Here is a 22112-nt window from a genome sequence, read left to right as displayed (position 1 = left end):
TACACAGTATATACACAGTAGATGCATATATACACAGTATATACATATATACACAGTAGATGCATATATACACAGTATATACATATATACACAGTATAAACATATATACACAGTAGATGCATAAATACACAGTATATACATATATACACAGTAGATGAATATATATTCAGTATATGCATAAATACACAGTATATACATATATACACAGTAGATGAATATATACACAGTATATACATATATACATATATACACAGTAGATGAATATATATACAGTATATACATATATACACAGTAGATGCATAAATACACAGTATATACATATATACACAGTATATACATACACTCACCGGCCACTTTATTAGGTACACCATGCTAGTAACGGGTTGGACCCACTTTTTCCTTCAGAACTGCCTCAATTCTTCGTGGCATAGATTCAACAAGGTGCTGGAAGCATTCCTCAGAGATTTTGGTCCATATTGACATGATGGCATCACACAGTTGCCGCAGATTTGTCGGCTGCACATCCATGATGCGAATCTCCCGTTCCACCACATCCCAAAGATGCTCTATTGGATTGAGATCTGGTGACTGTGGAGGCCATTTGAGTACAGTGAACTCATTGCCATGTTCAAGAAAGCAGTCTGAGATGATTCCAGCTTTATGACATGGCGCATTATCCTGCTGAAAGTAGCCATCAGATGTTGGGTACATTGTGGTCATAAAGGGATGGACATGGTCAGCAAAAATACTCAGGTAGGCTGTGGCGTTGCAACAATGCTCAATTGGTACCAAGGGGCCCAAAGAGTGCCAAGAAAATATTCCCCACACCATGACACCACCACCACCAGCCTGAACCGTTGATAACAGGCAGGATGGATCCATGCTTTCATGTTGTTGATGCCAAATTCTGAACCTACCATCCGAATGTCGCAGCAGAAATCGAGACTCATCAGACCAGGCAACGTTTTTCCAATCTTCTACTGTCCAATTTCGATGAGCTTGTGCAAATTGTAGCCTCAGTTTCCTGTTCTTAGCTGAAAGGAGTGGCACCCGGTGTGGTCTTCTGCTGCTGTAGCCCATCTGCCTCAAAGTTCGACGTACTGTGCGTTCAGAGATGCTCTTCTGCCTACCTTGGTTGTAACGGGTGGCGATTTGAGTCACTGTTGCCTTTGTATCAGCTCGAACCAGTCTGCCCATTCTCCTCTGACCTCTGGCATCAACAAGGCATTTCCGCCCACAGAACTGCCGCTCACTGGATGTTTTTTCTTTTTCGGACCATTCTCTGTAAACCCTAGAGATGGTTGTGCGTGAAAATCCCAGTAGATCCGCAGTTTCTGAAATACTCAGGCCAGCCCTTCTGGCACCAACAACCATGCCACGTTCAAAGGCACTCAAATCACCTTTCTTCCCCATCACCTTTCTTCCCCATACTGATTTGGTTTGAACTGCCGCCATGTGATTGGCTGATTAGAAATTTAGTGTTAACGAGCAGTTGGACAGGTGTACCTAATAAAGTGGCCAGTGAGTGTATATTCACATAGATGCATATATGCACAGCATATACATACATACACATATATGGAGGTGGTGTTGAGCCGGGAGTGAGCGGAGCGGGGGGCAGGGAGCCGGAGGCGGTGTTGAGCCGGGAGCGAGCGGAGCGGGGGGCGGGGGCGGGGAGCCGGAGCGGTGTTGGGCCGGGAGCGGGGTGGCGGGGTTTGCGGGGTCGAGCGGGGATGCTTGCAGCAGGATGAGTGGGCGGGCAGCTTATGCAGGGGCTGGATGGCCGGGGAGGCGCTCACCTGTGTCTGAAGGCAGTGTGCGGCTCATGAGGGGGGGCACGGGAGGTGCCTATAATCTGGCCCTGTATATATATATATATATATATATATATATAAAATAACCCATATATATATGGGTTATTCTTGGCGGGTGATTTGGGGTTGGGGGCAAAATCAGGAAAGTATACTGTGCAGTGCATTGCCACAATTTTAGGCATTATAAATTGTAGGTTTTCCGTGTAGTCTTATTACAGTATTTGTGTGACAGTATTAGGGGTAGCAGCAGATAACACTGTCAAGGGACCAAGATGTAGGAACAATATATAGCATAAGATGTCTGTATGGTGAACTCCACAGGGTGGACACATGGCTGAAGAAGAGACATGGTGAGGCCAGGCCTAATGGAGAAGATGCAGAACAACTATAGTCCAAGGACACGTCATTTGCAGGCGATGGATGGAATAGATAGTGATTTGTAATGTATTTTCAGTTGGTTTTGGCAGAAGAGGGGATCATGTTCATGAATGGTAACTACTATAAATGTAATACATATGGATGTCTACAAATGTATTTAAGAAACATGTATCCTATACTGAATATAGTGAAAATTTTGCAGGGTTTTCTAATAGTTATCATTATAGGAAATCAGGATTGTAAACCAAGCACACTGACACACTGCTCTTCTTTTATGCCCTGTTTTTGTTTTTTTGTTTTTTTACTTTTTAAATTATGCAAATGAGTCTGAGGGGCTCTCGACTCCATAGGTGACTGGAACCCCTGATATAAGTTTTATAGCCTTTTCTTCTTAAAAACTAGGGCAAAATTAGCTTAAAGAAGAGCAGATCCTGCCAGAGGGGACACACCAGTAAGTCATAGAAAGTATTCGAGGATCAGACTGGCCCAATGGTATAGCAGTGAATGCATCGGTGGGCCCCGACATCCACTGATTCTGCAAATCTATCTGAATCCTACAGCCACTGAGTTTAAAACAGTGATGTTGCAGAGCGCTGTTAGCTCCCAACAACATCAATGTGGTTTTCAGCTGATGCGTGCTATAGGTCGTCAGGCGGTATGTGATGATATCACCTGCTGACCTGTTGCAGAAGAGAAAGAATAGGAGAGGAGAACATGTAAACTTAAGTAGCTATTGACTATTATATTTACACTGTAAAGAGAAGAAGGGCCACAAATGAGGGAAGAGATGAGAGGGGCCACAAATGAGGAGGGATATCGGACGGGCCATAATATGAGAGGGAGATTAGGGGGCCCACAATAATAGGCATGGCACGATCCCTCTTTTACCCTCAATAAGAATGAAGAGAGAAGAGGGGATCCTAAAGAGGGGGAGATATGATTATATAGATAACACTGACCTATCATTACATCACTACTGACAATAGATGATGTCACAGCTTATCCCCTCCCCCTCCCTGTACAATGTCCTCTATATAGATAACACTGACCCATCTTTACATCACTACTGACAATAGAGGATGTCACAGCTTATTCCCTCCCCCTGCCTGTACAATGATCCCTGTATAGATAACACTGACCCATCATTACATCACTACTGACAATGGATGATGTCACAGCTTATCTGCTCCCCATTCCTGCACAATGACCTCTATATAACTAACACTGACCCATCGTTATATCACTGTTGACAATAGAGGATGTCACAGCTTATCTCCTCCTCCCTGTATTATTCACCTCTATATAGATAATATTGACCCATCATTAGATCACTACTGAATATCAGGGCCGAATTATAGGGGAAGGGGGCACCCAAGGCATGCACCCTGGGCCCCCACCATTTTGTCCTTAAAGGGGCCCCCACTAAATGAGAAAGTGTGCACAATCACTACTATCCCCTGCAGGTCATGTAGCCTCGGAAGAATATTACTACCCTGAGGCTGCAGGACCTGTAATTATGCCATGATCACATGACCTGCAGGAGAAAGCAGTGCACAGAGTTGCACCAATCATGTGAGGGGGAAACATAACGGACTAAGGGAAGGGGGAGAACATAGGGAGAAACTGTGTGGGGCACATTACTGGGGGGTAACAGGGTGGAGAACATTACTGGGGGTAACTGGTTGGAGCAAATTACTGAAGGTAACTGGTTGGAGCACATTACTGGGGGTATCTAGTTGGGGAACATTACTGGGGGTAACTGTGTGGGGCACATTACTGGAGGTAACTGTGTGGGGCACATTACTGGGGGTAACTGTGGAGCACATCACTCGGGAGTAACTGTGTGGAGCACATTACTCAGGATAACTTTGTGGAGAACATTACTGGGGGTAACTGTATGGAGCACATTACTGGGGTAACTGTGTGGGAACATTTCTTGGGGTGAGTTCACATGTGGCACTAGGACAGGCTTCGGTTTGATTTCCTATGTGTTACCAGTGAAACGCATGTGATTGGTAATGAGCACCTGGTGTCTTGTATTGTTTAAATCCAAGGCAAATGTGTGAGCGCAGCCTAACAGAATTTGGGAAGATGTTTAGGGGTAGCACCAGGATAAAACTGTCAGGGAACAAATATGTAGGGACAATGAGGAACTTAAGATGTGGGGATGTACCCCTGTGGGGGCAGATGTTTGATCAGAACTGAACTGATTCAAACCAACTACAGGTCTTTATGAACTGGAACCACCAGTTCATAAAGGCCTACAGTTGGTTTAGTGGGTTGTCACATGTTACGATTGCATTGCACTTTTTAAAACTATGTGATTACCTTTGTGTTCTTTCAAGCTTTTATTTTACAATTATCTTAAATTAATGTATTAGTGGGAAAGGGCATACCTAGGGGTATGGCCAGGGCGAGGCTTAGAGGTTGGAAATGTGTTTTGTTCCTCTTTCTCCCCTGCAAAAGTTGGGAGGTTGCATGTGGTGATTTTACCCAGGCATTGCTGGAAATTCCTAGAACTTCCCTCTGAGGTCACATGATGTACTCTCATGGCATGGCCTATAAAGCCAAAGAATTAGATCTTTCCCATGTACTCCAGCATTCCTGCTCTGGACCTCAGTCTTTATGTAGGTCCATCTGTGCCAAGTAGTATTACCGGGAAATTCTTTGAGTGTGCATAATGTATTGCATGTATGACCATTGTGGAATTGTGGTTGCCTTCTCTTCCCGTTACAAAACCTGTTTGCTCCGGGTTAATCAGAGAGGGTAGGTATGGACTTAACCTCTAGCCAAGAGTTTTGCCCAGATTTTAATGGCTACATTTAACAAAGAAATTGGACGGTAGCTTCCACATTGTTCTAAATTTTTCCCCGGTTTGGGGAGTATTGTGACGTTAGCCGCTAGAGCTTGCGGTGGTAAATGGCTGCCTGTGAGGAGGGAGTTACACCATTCTACTATGTGTGGGATAAGAACTTCCTGGAATTTTTTATAGTATCCAGATGGTAGTCCGTCTGGGCCTGGGCTCTTGTTTAAGGGAAGGGAGGAGATAATATCTGTCACATCTTTGTTTGTTACTGGTTCTAGCAGTGATGTTTGTGCGTTTTTATCTAATGAGGGTAATTTTATTTTCCCGAGGTTTTGGTGACTTCTAATCTAAGTATTGAGTTTGTTGAGGTTGAAGTGTTAATATTATATAGGTCCTGATAATAAGATCTGAATGTATCTAGAATGTCTGTAGATTTTGTTTTGTGTAGTTATTGAGTTTATGAATGACGCGTCTTTGTCTTTCTTTATAAGGTATCACATACGTTTATTTCCTTTGTTGCCGTGAGAGTAGTATTTGAATTTGGCGTATTGGTATTGTTTAGCTTCTCTGATATTCAAATGGTTTAGCAAGTCTGTTCGCAGGGTCTTTAGTTTTTAACCATCCTGATTTGTGTGTGAACGTTTAGCTATGCTTTCTATAGCTGAAATTTGTGACAGGAGCTCATTTAATTTTTCAGTTCTCATTTTCTTGACATTGGCTCCTATCGCTTTAAGTTCTCCGCTAATGACCCCCTTGTGTGTTTCCCATATTATTGGTTTGGGTATCCCTTCTGTTGTATTTTCTTTGAAGAAGGTTACAATTCTAGATGTGATCTGTTTTATTGTGTCTTGTGAGTCTAATAGTGTTTCATTTAAACGCCATGTGTTTATTTTCTTCGGTATTTCTGATAGGGATATAACCGCAGAAACTGCGGCGTGATCTGATATGGTGATTGGCCCTATTGCAGCCTTTTTGATTGAGTCTATGTATGTGGTAGATGTGAGAAGATAGTCAATTCTTTGATAAGACTTATGGACGTGTCAATAATACGTGTAGTCTCTTGTAATCGGATGTAGGGTTCTCCAGATGTCTGTGACCTCTATGTCCTTAAAACATTTGTAGATTGAGCTTAATGATTTCTGTGAGTGTGTTGTTGACCCCTTGGAGCTATCCCAAATCTCCTATTATCCTTATCCCTTCTGCCACTTCATGTATTTTGAGCAATGTCTCCTTCAGTCATCCAACTTGTTTGGTGTTTGGCGCATAAAGGGCTGCTAATGTTACTGGAGAAGGTCCAATTTTCCCTTTTACTATTACGAATCTCCCTTCCGGGTCTGACCAAGTTAGGGAATGTGTAAAAGGTACGTGTTTACAAATGCTGACTCCTCTTTTTGCTTTATGGTAGGTACTGTGGAAACAGAATTTGTATTTATGTTTTGGAAACTGTGGTTCATCTTGAAGTGGGTTTCCTGGAGGAAACAAATGTCTGTTTTCATATTTCGGAGGATGGTCAACGTTTGCGACCTTATGATAGGTTTATTTAGCCCTCTGGCATTTAGGGTTGTTATCTTAATGGACGTCATTGGAGTGGTGGAGAAGGAGACATCACTTCATTTGTTCGTGGGCGACTGGTGACTGGGTGATAAAGCAAAGTTAGTGAACATGCTAACAAATAACAAAACTTTATAAACATAGTCAATTCTGATTTTAAAGGGTACATTCTGCTAGGATATTGTAGTACTCCTGTGTGGGATACATATGTGCGTACCCTGACCATACTAGAACACAGACTTTTAGATGCAAGTTCTGGGTCTATGTTTTAGTATTGGATGGGGGAGGGGGGAGGATGGTCGATTACAGATACTCTGTAAAGCCTGATCTATTTTGCAGGCTGTCTTTCACAGCTTTATATGTATAATTTTACATAGGCAAATTTATTGCTCTCACTGACTATAAAAAGGGAAGGGGGGGGGGAATAATTGGGGGAGGGGGTAGTTGAGGTTTCTAGAGGGAGGGAGATGGGTATCTAGGGGTAGCTCCACTGTGGAGGCTGTGTTTTTGCCATTACCTGGGTATTAATCAGTGGATAGTATTTCAATCATACCTTGAACCTGCCTCATATTGTTTTTGTTATGCAAGTTTAGTGTCCAGGTAAGGTTGGTGAGTGTGAGAAGAGATTAAGGCTGGTTTACATGTTAGTAAGGAGGATTGTACAGTGTAAAGGGGGGTATGTGGTTGGGGTGGGCAGATGGAAAGAGGTGAGGAATGAGTGAGTAATTAGGGGGGGTAGTGGGAAGGTCTTTATGGAGGGGGGGAAATGAAGGTGATACAATGTATATCCAATTTTTAGATACTTAGGGGTCCATCTGTGCTTGTTTTGATGTTTCAAAGATCCTTAGGGCAGAAGTTCCCTCTTCAGCTGCCTTTGCTCGCTGATTGCTTGTTCTTGCTTCTAGGTGATTTTGACTTGGTGACAGTCGTCCATGCTTCGATCACAGGTAGTGCCGGCAAGTCCAGGTGCTGTTCTTGTACAGGCATCCAAGAGGTGATTGGCAATGGTGTCATATCTAGGATGTCCCAAGCTTTTTGCAGGTCCGCAGGTGTTCTTATTGTGCATCTTTTGCCCTGTGTCGCAAAACTTATGCCAAATGGGAACAGCCACCTATACATTATGTTGTGGTTTTTTAAATGGTCAGTTAGTGGGCAAAGTAGTCGCCTCTTATAGAGTGTGGAGGGTGCGATGTCTTGGTAAATAGCAATTTTATGCTCTTCATGTTCTAGTTCATTTCTTCCTCTGGCAGCTTTAAGTATCGCTGCTGTGTCCTGGTAACTCAGTAGACCACAAATAATGTCCCTTGGTTGTTCATCCGCTTTTGGTGCCGGCTTAAGGGCTCTGTGGATCCTCTCAATGACAATGCTATTAGCCCATTCCTCAGTGAGCAGGTTTGCAAAGATTTGTTTTGCTGTTTTCTGTAGCGTGTCATATGCATATATCTCAGGCAGACCCTTTATTCTTAGGTTTTTGCGTCTTCTTCTATTTTCTTGATCTTCTATCTGGAGAATCGCTGTATTCAGGCCATCTGCCTGCACTGACATGCTGTGCGCTATGGCTGTGCTGAAATCAACTATGGCGGCCTGGTTGCTTTCTAATGTTTCCACCCTCTTCCCCACTGACCTCATGTCCTCTCTGATGGCTGTTAATTCTTGTAGTACTGGAGCTAGCGCTTTTGTCAGTACCTTTTGTAGGATCTTCTTTGATAGTGGTTGTGTTCCATCCTCGTTTTGCTCGTTGTCCTGGCTCTCTGCCTCCGAGTCTTCTGGTGCGTCTGACTCTGGCGGGAAGTCCGGCGCCATCTTGCGAGTTCTCGGCAACGGCGATGTGAGCTTCTTTCGGAGGTATTTCTCTAGATCCCCTTGATATTTTGCTTTTTTATGGGGTATCACAGATGTCTGTCCCTCTCTCCTTCCTGGATCTACCCATTTCGGGTCAGTGCTTAATAGCCGCGAGTTTCAGCCCGCTTACGGGAGCTCTCTCTTCAAGCCTCCGTCCTGCAACGCGGTCAGGCTCCGCCCCCCCCGGGAGGTTCACTTCTTAAATAAACTGCACACTCCTGTCCCTCATATCCCTCCATCCCAGTCTGTGATTCTGCAGACTCTGACCTTCTCTGCACTTGAAGCTGTGTAATAGACTCTTCTGCAGCAACCCTCCCCCACACCCCATGCTCTTGGACGATATCTACACAAAAGGGAAGTCATAAACTGTCTCACTGCTTATTTCTACTACATATTACATGCTGCAAGCTCCTCCATATGGGGAAAGCTCCCATGCTAGTCATTATAAAGTGCTATATCCAACTTTGAAGTGCTCAGTTGATTTGCTTGTAGAATTTCAAGTTACTCCAGCTACTTTTGATTCACTTTTCATTGGAGTTACTTCAAGAAAGAACACAAAACATCATGAGAAGTGAGAGCAGTTTATAACTGACTCATTTTTAGGGCAAAGACAAAAAGTGGTTAGTCTCCGCCCTCTTCACTGCTACTAAGGAGGATTACTGACAGGTAACGTAAAAACAGAAAATGCCATTACTCTGGAAAGAAAAGGGTGAGCACCACAAGATGGGAATCATTCTGTTTGTTTAAAAAAGGTGGAATCACAAATAAAAATTTGGTAAAAATCATTATGAAATCACTTATAATTTAAATTAATATCTATGCAATCTATCAAAGTGTCTCTTACTGTATGTCTCTGCGCTGTTCTAACTTTGGTATTTATTAGCTCTGTATTTGGCACTTATAGAGATCCTGTAAATGGTTTGAGAGGTAAATAGTAGCGTTTAATAATCTGCCCATGAAAAAAATTAACCACCGCAAGTAAGTACTCAGCATATCTCAAGGGAAACAGGTACGAGTATGTTAATTTTTCTATTGTAAAAAGTTTACAAGCAAGAGCTGGATGACATGAAATAAGTAGGGGGAGATTGAGAGAGGTACAACGTGGAAGCCACATTTTTTCTTAATTTTGGTTTGTTGAGGGTTGGAGTTTTCTTTGTGTACTGTGTACTGCAGCTTGAACAGGCACCACCTGGACTATGTCAGGGTAATGAGCCTTGTGTCTTTGCACAAATTCCTCCCCACCATGCCTTCTGCCCAAAACTGACAATTTACTTCCTCTGTTTCTGTCTTGACTATGTTAAAGAGACAACCTCATTTTGGCACTACAAATCAGCTCAAGGTGCATAAAACTTTTACCAGCTATACTACTCCCTATAGGTTACTGCAGACTGCTGCCTGAGGCGAGAAGGTCACCTAGCCTCATGGAAAATGCAGCCATGGCTTTTCTACCCGAGTAAGTTGTAGATAGAAATGCTGTGGATTGTAGACTTGTTCTTTACATTCAGAACTCTAGAAGTCATTTTGTTTTGATGGTTAACAATTCAATGTAAAAGAAGGTAACATTGTAGTCGGTGATTGTAGTGTTGTTGCCATTCTTCTATACATTAACATTTTGTCATATTGTGCAACCACACTGTTGCTCTAGAAATGAGGATACCAGATGAAGCTTATTTTTCATGTGGCTCAATGGACTGAAGTAAACACATCTGAGTAATGCAGACGTGTCAGAACTGTCATTGTGTCATCCCTAGATCGCCTTCCCAACCACTGCCCGCTCAGCTATCATGCTCTGAATTTGCATTTGAATTGAGCTTATTTCTGAAACATCATTCTTGTCCTCACATGCATTTAGTGAAGTGTCCAGCAGTATATTACATTAAGTCATAAAATCATAGTGGAGAAAACAAATCATATCGTGCTCCCACACTGTGACATTGCTTAATTGACAGCTCCTTGAGAGCAGAGTCACAGCCATCTGAATCTTGATTCTTCATTACCAATCGAACAGCATGTTAGATTATGTTTTCTTTAACTATTAGTAAGGGAATGGACCTGAATGGAATCTGTGACGCCTGGGGTTGGACTGGGACGCCTGGGGCCCACCAGTGAAAATTATTCTGAGGGCCCACCTACTGCATTTCAGAAATATTACCTATATTGTGAGAGTCAGGGATCAGGGAATTTCTAGGCAACAGGGGGGGCATTGAAATGAACAATATAGAAATACTTTTTTTCTCTTCTAGTGCTAGGCTCTTGGAATGTAAACTGAAACTACAATGACATTACTTGTCAGCACAAATATTACTACTTAAAGGAGTTGACCACTTTACCTCATGTTTTTTAGAATGTGTGCTTAGGTGTGGGGGGCGGGATAATAGTCAATTTACCAATATACATCTATTAAAAGTTCTGTTCCACTTTATTAATACGTAAAGTGAAGCCTCCTGTCTTTTACCTCTTCAGCCAGACATTCCTGACCATAAAATGGTCGCAGATGGAGGGTCCTGTGATCTCTATCTGACCATGATCAGTCGGTCGCCCTGCCAGGACCTTAGTATAGTATTCATGAATATAAGAAAAGTCCTAGCAGGGAGATTGAACCACTGACATTATAAAACACAATGGGCACCACAATCCCAGTTCAAACACTTTTTAAATACCTGTGAAGCCGTTTTAGCCATGAAGAACGTGCAAAGTCTGACTAAAGTGCAGCGCACGACCCTTACTAACTGTGCCCCTACATGTACTGACAGCTATATCATCATCTCAATAGTTAGTCAGTGACTACAGTAGTAATCAGACACAGGCAGAATTGTAAATACCTTACAGCCGACATGTCTTCTTCTTTTGTCCAGAACTATTCTCCTTGTTTTCACAATCTTCAGCACCAAGCAGCACATCTCCACACTGTGCAACTAAAAAGACCATAGTTCAAAACTGTTGTCTTAAATTGCTCTATTCTAATTAATTGTTATACAAAATGCTTACTTATTTATATTCAGTGTCTTCAAAGCAGTTATTTATTTATTTAGCTCCTTTAATCAATAGTTTCATATAAAATGTCAGTTTTTATACATAGTGACCTATTATAAACTCCTGGTTCCCGCCCCCTTTTTCCACTTTCAGACTGCTCTGACCTATTCAAGCCACCTCTGTTCTTCTTCAGATCTCCGTGTCCCCCTAAAGACTCCTCTGTCCTCCTCCTGTCCCCTCTGTCCTTCTACAGATCTCACTGTCCCACTCCAGACTCCTCTGTCCCCCTCCAGACTCCTCCTTCTCCAGACACTGTCCTCCAAACTCCTCTGTTCACCTTCAGGCTCCCATGTCTTCCTCTTCCAGACACCACAGTCCTCCTCCAGATTCCTCTGTCCTCATCCTCCAGACACCCTGTCCTGCTCCAGACCCCTCTGTTCTCCTCTTTCTCCAGACCCCCATGTCCTCCTTCAGACTCATCTGTCCCTATCCTTCAGGTCCTCCTTCAGGCCCCTATGTCCTTCTGCTCCAAACCCCCTGAACTCCTCCAGACTCCTCTGTCCTGCTCCTTCAGATCCCTTTGTCCTCCTCCTCCAGACTCCTCTTCCTCCTGTTCCAGACCCCTCAGTCCTCCTCCAGATTTTTCTGTCCTCCTCCTCCAAGCCGCCTGTCCTCCCGAGAGTCCTCTGTCCTCCCGAGACTCCTCTGTCCTGCTCCTTCATGCGCCTCTGTCTCTAGTGTCCTTCTCCAGGGACCTTGTTCTCCTTCTGCAAGGCCCTCAGTCATGCTCCTCTTGGCCCTTCTGTTCCCCTCCTCCTGTACTTACCTCCTGCCAGCGCTCCACTTCTACTATTCAGTCAGCGGCCAAACTGACAATTTTACACTTAATATAGGTTCTATATACCGTGCTAATGAAATACAAAAAGTAATGGGTGGCACAGTGGATACGGTAGGATTGTAATCCAATGCGGATGCAAGCTTGCAAGGTCCGACTCAAAACCTCAAGGTCCGACTCTTTATTCACATGTGGATAAGTGCAACATTTCAGCTAACTCAATGTAGCCATTTTCATGCTTGAAAATGGCTACATTGAGTTAGTTGAAACGTTGCAACTATCTACATGTGAATAAAGAATTGAAGGACACGGAGTGCTGCTTCTCTGTTTTAGATATCTTAGGTTCCATATACCTGTGACAGGACTTATTGTTTCATTTCTGTAAATCCTTTAGACTGTTGAAATGTTATGTACATATAATTTTTGTATGAAACTTGTCCACACATTATTAGGGGGGAGGAGATACCGTATCTGGACCCTGCAGGAGCGCAGTTACATAAATACACTGGTGACATTGTGGAGCTGCTCCTCTGTGGAGTGTCTAGGAGAGGAGATTGTTTACCCTGTGGGGGAGGGTGTAAGGGCCTGGCTGTTTATTATGTTTTCCTCTACCCCAGGGCCGATTCTAGCATATTTGCTGCTTGAGGCGAATATTAAAATGCTGCCCCCTCCTTCAGTAGCCTTCTTCTGTTCCATTGCCCGCTTCCTGTTCAGTAAATGCTGAACAACTTTATTAACAATTAACATCCCCATGGGCAGCTCACTGACACTGTGTGACTGACTACAGGTTCTGATTGGTGGCATCTAGTACCTTTTAGATGACAATCTCTTCCATCAGGAGGATTTTATTCCGGGTTCTCCAATCCATGACGTATCACTGCTGAACAACTTTACGAACAATTAACATCCCCACGGGCAGCTCACTGACACTGTGTGACTGACTACAGGTTCTGATTGGTGGCATCAAGTACCTTATAGATGACAATCTCTTCCATCAGGAGGACTTTATTCTGGGTGCTACAATCCATTACGTATCAATGATGAATTAACGGCCAGATATCTTCAGCTCCCACTGTCCCTAAAAATACCACAGTCACTTACAGTATAAAGTCTCCTGGATAACAACACCGTGCTCCTAAATAATATATCATGCCTTGTGAGTCTGACGTACAAGGCAGGAAAAATTCTGCCCCCCTTTTGTAAACTTATACTATACCTTTATAATTTCCATACCTGTATAGAATAGACTATGAAATATAGTGGGCATATTAAACCCATAGGAGTATATAGGGTCCACTACAGTATATAGGGTCCCACACCATGTTCTCACTACTACAAAAGGACAAGGGCTTTTCTTGTAAACACTTTACTTTAGGTGCACTGCAATTGGTCCTTGAACAGCTTGTACAGCCCCTTTCTTGCCACAGCCAGTTTTGCTCTAAAAAATGTGCAGTGCAAATCTGCAAGAAATACAATATTTTTTTTCTGTTGGTGCCGTCACATGAGGGCTTATTTGTTACAGGGTGTATTTTTAAATTACATCATTTTGGGGTTGCAGCAGCTTACTGATAGCATTGATTTTTTTGCCATTCAATGAAAATCGCACATGGGACTTTTTGATCACTTTTTATAATTTTTTGTTTTGTGAAGCAATATGATGTAAAATCCTAATTATTCCCAAGTTTTTTGTATTTTATTTTAGGATTCAGTTTTATGTGTTCACAGTATAGTTTCAGTTAGGATTTATTTTTATGGTACGGATTGCTGAGAATACTCCAATATGTGTAATATGTTTTTTTGTAAATTATGTGGAATTCATTTTCCTGGCTTTGACATAGAATCAGCTTGAAGCTTCTTTAGTACGGTGATGGGATATTCATCTGCAAAGATCCATATAGCCTTAAGTTTTGTCCCTCTTTATCCATTTAGCTTTGACTGTATATTTCTTGCTGCTTGATAATGGGTTCATTCCTTTTCTTGTGGTATCCATACGATACCGGTATTGTTCATTGTATGCATGGGGTGCCTCACTTTATGAATTACGGTGTTTATTTCTTGGTAGCCACATAATGTACAGGGTATGACCAGTTTAGGGGGGAAACACCATTATCATTTATGTTTGTTTTAATTGTTTGTTTATTCTATGATGTGATGTGGTGTGGTGTGGTGTTTTTGTAACTAATAAATATGTGTCATTTATTTTTTGGCCTTTTGTCACATCTTTTTTTGCTTCTGACAATGTAACATTTTGCTACATATGGCTTTCAATCATCTTAGGTAGTGCCAGCTATTTTCTTTATTTTATGGAATAGTCATTTTAATTGGCATTATTGCAGAAGCCATAGTCCATGACTCTGCTGATGCCTGTACAATTTGACTTGCTTCTTACCATGTTAGGCTTCAACAATCAGTGTTGTTTCTAGCTCTGGGCGGGAGGTCCTCAGCAGGAGTTCTCCAGAAGTCAATAGGAAGACATACAAAAATGTATAGGAGGACACTATGGGGCAGATTTATCATGCTGTCTGAAATTCAGACTATTTCTAGTTGCCCATGGCAACCATCACAGCTCCCCTTTAAAATATTCATGAGCACTGGTAAAATGAAAGCTGAGCTGTGATTGGTTGCATGGGCAACTAGGAATATTCTGACTTTCAGACAGCTTGATAAATCTGCCCCTATAAGTGCACTTAGCTTGATTCAAGTGCTCGCTTTATATACTAAACACACTATCCCAGGTATATTCAATTGTTGAGTAAATGTACATAAATTAATTACTTTTTGTGGAGGGGAACTTTTGAGATTTGCCGCATTAGGTAAAATAAGTAGAAATTGCCCTTTCAGCAATTATCTTTGTGTATATTATATTAATAAACCCAGTTGTTATAATAAAATAAGTAAAACAGCAGTGCGTAAGTTGGCTGCACGTCCCTAGCCGAGCACATAGCTGGAGGGTGGGGGAGAGTGATGAGTGCTTACCCCTCTGCTCTCCATAGAAAGCAGATGTAAATCTGCTAATAAAAATCTTTCTAAGCTAACACCTATCACACCAATGAGTACCCACCAGAGGACATACTCCACAGACCAGTGACACACTGTCCGACACTTTGACGTACTGCTTAGTTGACCCCATGACGAAGCAGGGTGTGGGGAAATAAAGTAAAAACCTAAAAGTTCAAATAACCCGCCTTTCCATAGAACTGATATAAAAATAAACAAATTAAATCATGAACATGTTAGTTATCACCCAGTCCCAAAATGTCCAACCTATCAAAATATAAAAATGGTTATTCCCAGCGACCAACCCCATGATAGCAATGAAAACACGTCATCTCATCTCATCTCATAAAAAATAACACCTTATACGGCTCCGTATACCAATGTATGAAAAAGTTATTGGCCAAATTAAGAATTTTTTTTTTTGCACAAAAGATTTAAATTCTTTAAATCTACAAAAAACATAACAATACTAGTGGAACACAAAATAAAATGCAAAAAACAAAACAGTTTTGTGTCCTTAAGGGGGTAAAGAAATGTGTTGACAAATCTTTTTCAAAATTTGTTGTTCTACTTTTATTAGGAGATGATCAGATTCAATTGTGACATCAAATAGCCTTTACCATGTAATGCCCATGTCGGTTTTGTGCCTTGCATAAATACAGTGGTGTGAAGTTTTAAAAAAATCTATCATTTTAAATATTTCCGAATATAAGAAAAAAATTACCCCTGCCCCGTCCCCCCCCCAAATAGTAAAATAAATAGTCATTCAATTACATTTATAATTTTGATATTTTGGGGACACATTCCCTTTAAACCAATAAACTTTAAATCGTTATAGCACATTGCATTGTTTCCGTACAAGTCTGCAGAAAAAAAAGAAGCATGCCTCTGACATCGGCAGACTGTCAAGTGCTGGTAACATCACACTCCATCTTTTGCCTCCTTACTCCATTCTTAAAGGGGTTGTCCAATTTCACCAAATAAATGTTATTAATTGGAATATGAAATATCATACAATTTTCCAGCATACTTTTTGTATCATTTCCCATCAATTTTTTAGATCTGTACTCTCTGTCATGCAGCAGGATGGTTCAGTGTAAACTTCTACAGAATAAAAAGCATGGGTTCCAGACATAACCTGTGAATTGGAGTGTAGTTGATCTTGGGGGGGAAAAAGTAGTCATGTTTTAACCCTTTCTTATACAATTTATAAGCATAGTAGGGCATACCAAAAATGTAGAAATGTAGAACTGTACTAGGGAAATTGTAAGGCTTCTTATTTCATCAGTGCATTATATAAAAATACATTTTGCATATTAATTATATATTAAATTACATCATTTCTTAAAATCAGCTCTCCAAAAATGAGCTTTTAAGTCATTGTGTGAATCAATAACAGTCATTAAGACAATATATAGAAAAGTGCAAATTAGGGAACTCCTGACAGATTTGCTTTCTCTCAAATTACACAAATACATTTTGATCTTTACATTTTGATCTTCAAACTGTTTACAGCTAAATATATAATAATGCTCAATGTTACAGCAACTTGTTCCTGCCAATTGTATCCACTCGGCAAATAGTGGATTAACAGATTGTGGGTTCCACACATTGTGAAAGGAAAAGTGGGGAACATTTTTTTCCCATCTGAAGTTTAAAAAATATCATTAAAATCATTAAAACATTTTGACAGATAACCATTCTTCATCCTGTTGAAAAGAGGTTTTGGGGAATGATAAATTTATGGCACATTTTCCCACTACAAATCTCACGTAACATTGTATGTCCATATGAGAAACATTGTGTCCATGTATTCCATAAGGTGAAGTACAGCAGCCAAGGAATGAGGCACCTATGCACACATGGATGCTCAGCATCTCACTATTGACAACCAGTGCATAGTCTTAGTACACAAAGTTCATGAAATTATAATGGATCGCTATAAACAGTCTGGAGAAAGACACACCAGAGGTGAATGTCCTCGTAGAAGTCCCTAGGAAATCTGCCAGCTCCATTGGGTTCCTGTATTCATTTAAGCATTTTCTCTTTGGTGTTGTCGAATTGCATTGACATTCTCATAGACAAGTTCATTTGCAGTGTGGTTTTCATAGATGTGGTCTTCCATAGGTTGATCAATCAAGTCCAGCATACACTTGTTGAGGAAAATATATTGTGCCTAAAATTGGATGAAAGAATTTACAAAATGATGGATAAGTATTTGCATAGACTATGTGGGAAATAATATTATCCCTAGCATTAAAAATTGCAGTATACAGAGATGTTAAAATAGAAAGATGGTCACATATTCTGTACATTTGACAAGTCTGTAAGTAGATAAACACAAAAGCCTTGATTTTGGGAGAAGTCTCCATTTCCAAGCCTGCATAGGACTGCCCCACGAGTCATGGGCAGCATGGAAACAGGATCGCTAATGGAATAGAGTTTACTATAAATATTAAGAAAAAGCCAGGAACAGGCAGGAGGAGATAACTATGCATCTTCTCATAGCCTCACTTGACTTGTTTATCCATCTATATGCAAACCAGGAGAGACTTTTAAATCATCCAAGCGGAGAAGTTAGGAACATCTGTGGGCATAACGATGGGTGCAGCACAGTGCAGGCCCAGCCATGACGCTATAGAGTAGCAGGGTTTTTTTTCAGATTAATTGTTTGAGGGTATGGCTATGGTTAAGGGAAAATTGAGTAACAGGGTGTTATTTTTTAGGGTGTTTAAAGTGAGGAAGAAAGCAAATAAATTATTATGTTCTTATATAAATTGAGAGGACAATGGCACCCAAATAGAGAAAGGCAAGAAAAAAATCCCAATAATAGTATGTAGAGCACTACATAGTTTTGTTTCAGACTCACTTACCTCTGTCTGAACCATTAAGTTGCGGTTAATTCTCATCTTTTCTACAAAGCCATAAACTCCTATGCGTTGCTCTTTCTCCATCTGCAGCATTAGGTAATCCAAAGCAATAAGAGTTCCAGTACGCCCCACTCCCGCACTGTAGGAGACATGCAGGTAAAGGTACAATTAAACTGTGCAAAGAGTAACCAACAATACACTACAAGGAGCACAAGAAATGTATTTATTCTCAATGATGTCTGACTATGAAGACTAAGTGAGATTGTCCTGCCATTCCTAGACAGGAGTATATAGCCTGAGGTTACCATCACACTAATCTATATGCAATGGCAATGAACATATGGTAAAGGGTTTGACCACTAATACAAAGTTTACCTGAGTAAGTAAAAGATCCAAATAGAGTAGTCCATATTGTATTTATCCTAGTAAAAACTTTTCGGATGTCCTTAAAACACCCCTCAAAGCAATGACATTGGAGAGGTGTTCAAAGGGTTTCTGTACATGACCAAAGGGCCCCTAAATTCCCAATGTCCTGCTTCCAGCACATGACCTGGGGCTGCTGCAGACTGCAAAAACTTTTAGCAGGTACAATATATGCCTATTAGGATTTTGTACTTGATCTGATTTTTGCATTGGTGGTCAACCCCTTTAAGGCATTTTGTATTTGAGAGATGGCTGTGTATATAGTTATTATACTACGGTTTAATATTACTGATTAATATTTACTACTGTTGAATATTCATTACATCTCAAAACCACTATTTGATAAAAATTCAGTCCGAATCAGTCGGATTGACAGACGGCACACCCCAGTAACGATCGCGTGCGACATAATCCCAGGGCACACACTTCTTAAATACCTGTGCAAGCGTTTTAGCTCCAAAAAAGGTGAACAGTCTGACGAAAGTGTGCAGCACGACCCTTATTAAATATGCCCCCTTGTATTCTTCTTGCATCTCACCTGCAATGTACAATTGTTGGGCCACTGCTCCTCCGTTGGTCCACATGCTCTCGAACAAGATTGCGGAATTTAATGAGGGATGAGGTGGAATCTGGCACCCCATGGTCAGGCCATGCAGTAAAATGAAAGTGGCGCACATATTTTACACCTGGTTCATAAGCCTGGGTTAAAATAAAATACAGTCACTTATCAAGTGTTACTATCAAGAATCTAAAAAAAAAGAGGTATAGAATCTGGATTTAGAAAATGCACTTTGTTCCCATAACCCCCAATCAGTTGGGTAATTGGTAACATCTACCTACTGAAGACATTCCAGAGTTAGAATATTTGGAGAGACACTGATCTTTTTGAACATATGGTTTTATAATGTTTTGTTATTAAAATGGTTTTCATCCAAGTATAATTAAAACTAATAGTGGTCTTCTGGTTGCCAGTATAATTTTTTAACCAAATAAACAATGGGAGACTGCTGAGACAATCGTCGGCAGAGACAAGTCACTGATACATTTATTGGCGGAGCAGCCTGCCCTAGTGTCTCCTTCCTGTGTCATAAGGACCAGGAATGGAGCTATTGGAGCATCAGAGGAGTAGTAAGTACTAATTGTAGTATTATCAGTCCCCAGTAGACCCTATGCAGCTATAATCTTTCGTATTTGGAATACCATTTTAACTGTTGGATGGCAGTACTAAAAAAAAAAAAAAAAAAAAAAAAAAAGATTCTCAAAAGGATTACTGCTGATCAAAAAAAGGGATTTTTTTTTCCCATCAAGATGACTGCCATTTATTGGCAAACTGATAGCACATAGTCTAGGGGCTATGATTAGTGGAACAGGAATGTCCAGTTTATGTCACTGCTATAGCCAGCAGTGGTTTTGTGGTACTACGGAAGGAAGACAACTCGCAGCTGGGAACTGGTGATGCAAGAACCTGGCTGTATGTAAAGATAACTGATGGAATAATACTTGATATTGTGGTTAATGTTACAGTTACAGTGTGTATTATAAGTATGGGCTTGTCTTGTTGATAATAAAGTCTCAGAGAGGGAGCCAAACAGATGTTATACTGTATTTGGTCATCACTACTAGAAGTTCTGGAACTACTACTAGTTAACAGGAACTACTACTTATAATTGGTTTATTTTTTTTTTTTTTTTTTGCTTTCTTTTAGGGCAAAACAGTAGGCTATCTAAAGGTATAACAAATAGATGTAACAATTGATAAGAATAGTCACTTACATGCTTGATGGAGAAGTCTCGTATTGTCCATTCAGACAAGATGGTTTCTGATGTAACAGTGACCGTTATGTCTCCGTAAGTACATGGGGTATAATCCAATGGCCAATAGTGTTCACATTTTATCTAGAAAAAAAAAATTAAAAGATTTACTAAGGATTATTTTACAATATAAAATGGTGTAGATGAAAATATGTTAAACTAACACAAATTACAGCAAAATGGGCTACTGTTCTTAACCCCTCCATGACTGACCCATCAATTGGTCTTAAAAACCACATGTTTTTGTTTTTATATCAACTCTATAAAGGGTAATGGGGAACAGATACAAATCTGGATGCTGATAATTTATTGAATTTTAGCCTGCTGACATAATGATCAACTGTAAGAGTTAGCATAGTTGTCTGCAATGAAGATTTATTGTTAATCCTTGTTCCCATGACAACCCAAAATTTGGAAAATCCAATTGTAAAAGAGACTCTATTACAAAATCTAAAAGTTCTGACAAATTTGACTTAAGAACAAACCTAAAGAACCCATCTTATGTAGGTACAGTACAGACCAAAAGTTTGGACACACCTTCTCATTCAAAAAGTTTTCTATATTTTCCTGACTATAAAAATTGTAGATTCACACTGAAGACTTCAAAACTATGAATTAACACATGTGGAATTATTTTCACCAAAAAAATCATCCTCTCATGTGGAATTATATATGTAACAAAAAAGTGTGAAACAATTGAAAATATGTCTTTTGATTACTGCTTTGCACACTGTTGGCGTTCTCTTGATGAGCTTCAAGAGGTAGTTACCAGAAAAGGTCTTCACATCACAGGTGCCCTGTCAGGTTTAATAAGGGGGATTTCTTGCCTTATAAATGGGGTCGGGACCATCAGTTGTGTTGTGCAGAAGTCAGGTGGATACACAGCTGATATTCCTACTGAATATACTGTTAGAATTTGTATTATGGTTAGAAAAAAGCAGTGGCTAAAAGAAAAACGAGTGGCCATCATTACTTTAAGAAATGAAGGTCAATTGGGAAAACTCTGAAAGTGTCCCCAAGTGTAGTTGCAAAAACCATCAAGTGCTACAAAGAAACTGGCTCACATGAGGACCGCCCCAGGAAAGGAAGACCAAGAGTCACCTCTGCTGCGGAGGATAAGCTCCTCCGAGCCACCAGCCTCAGAAATCACAGGATAACAGCAGCTCAGATAAGAGACCAGGTCAGTGTCACACAGAGTCCTAGCAGCAGACTCATCTCTACAACAACTGAGGACACTGTGTGCAGCAGCCTTCATGGTAAAATAGCTGCTGGGAAACCATTGCTAAAGACAGGCAACAATCAGAAGAGACTTGTTTGGGCTAAAGAACAAAAGGAATGGACATTAGACGAGTCCAAATTTGAGATCTTGGGTTCCAGACATTGTGTTTTAGTGCGATGCATTAAAGGTAAACGAATGGACTCTACATGCCTGGTTCCCACCATGAAGCATGGAGGAGGAGGTGTGATGGTGTGGGGGTGCTTTGCTGGTGACACTGTTGGAGATTTATTCTAAATTAAACATGCTGAACCAGCATGGTTACTACAGCATCTTGCAGCGGCATGCTATTCCATTTGCGTTTAGTTGGACCATCATTTATTTTTCAACAGGACAATGCCCCAAACACACCCTTGGGCTGTATAAGGGCTATTTGACAAAGAAGGAGAGTGATGGGGTGCTACACCAGATGACCTGGCCTCCACAGTCATCAGAAATGAACCCAATCTTGATAGTTTGGGGTGAGCTGGACCGCAGAGTGAAGGCAATAAGGCCAACAAGTACTAAGCATCTCTGGGAACTCCTTCAAGATAGTT

At 40.9% G+C, this 22112-nt stretch overlaps 1 protein-coding gene across 1 annotated transcript in view; it reads right to left on the bottom strand.

The window, feature by feature from the left end:
• Positions 1 to 15744: 15744 nt before the first annotated feature.
• Positions 15745 to 22112, bottom strand: part of PTPRH (protein tyrosine phosphatase receptor type H) — a 105027-nt gene continuing 98659 nt past the window's right edge. Inside the window, exons 20-23 of the mRNA XM_072156779.1 lie at positions 20262 to 20384; positions 19028 to 19188; positions 18070 to 18205; positions 15745 to 17372 (exon numbers count right to left, since the gene is read on the bottom strand). Coding sequence (XP_072012880.1) covers positions 17229 to 17372; positions 18070 to 18205; positions 19028 to 19188; positions 20262 to 20384 — 564 coding nt within the window. The 3' untranslated portion in view covers positions 15745 to 17228. The remainder of the gene's footprint in view (positions 17373 to 18069; positions 18206 to 19027; positions 19189 to 20261; positions 20385 to 22112) is intronic.

This window comes from Engystomops pustulosus, chromosome 6 (genome assembly GCF_040894005.1).
Source record: "Engystomops pustulosus chromosome 6, aEngPut4.maternal, whole genome shotgun sequence".
NCBI classification, from domain to species: Eukaryota; Metazoa; Chordata; class Amphibia; order Anura; family Leptodactylidae; genus Engystomops; species Engystomops pustulosus.
Note: the sequence above shows the minus strand (reverse complement) of the source record. Positions and strands in the feature narration are given on the sequence as shown.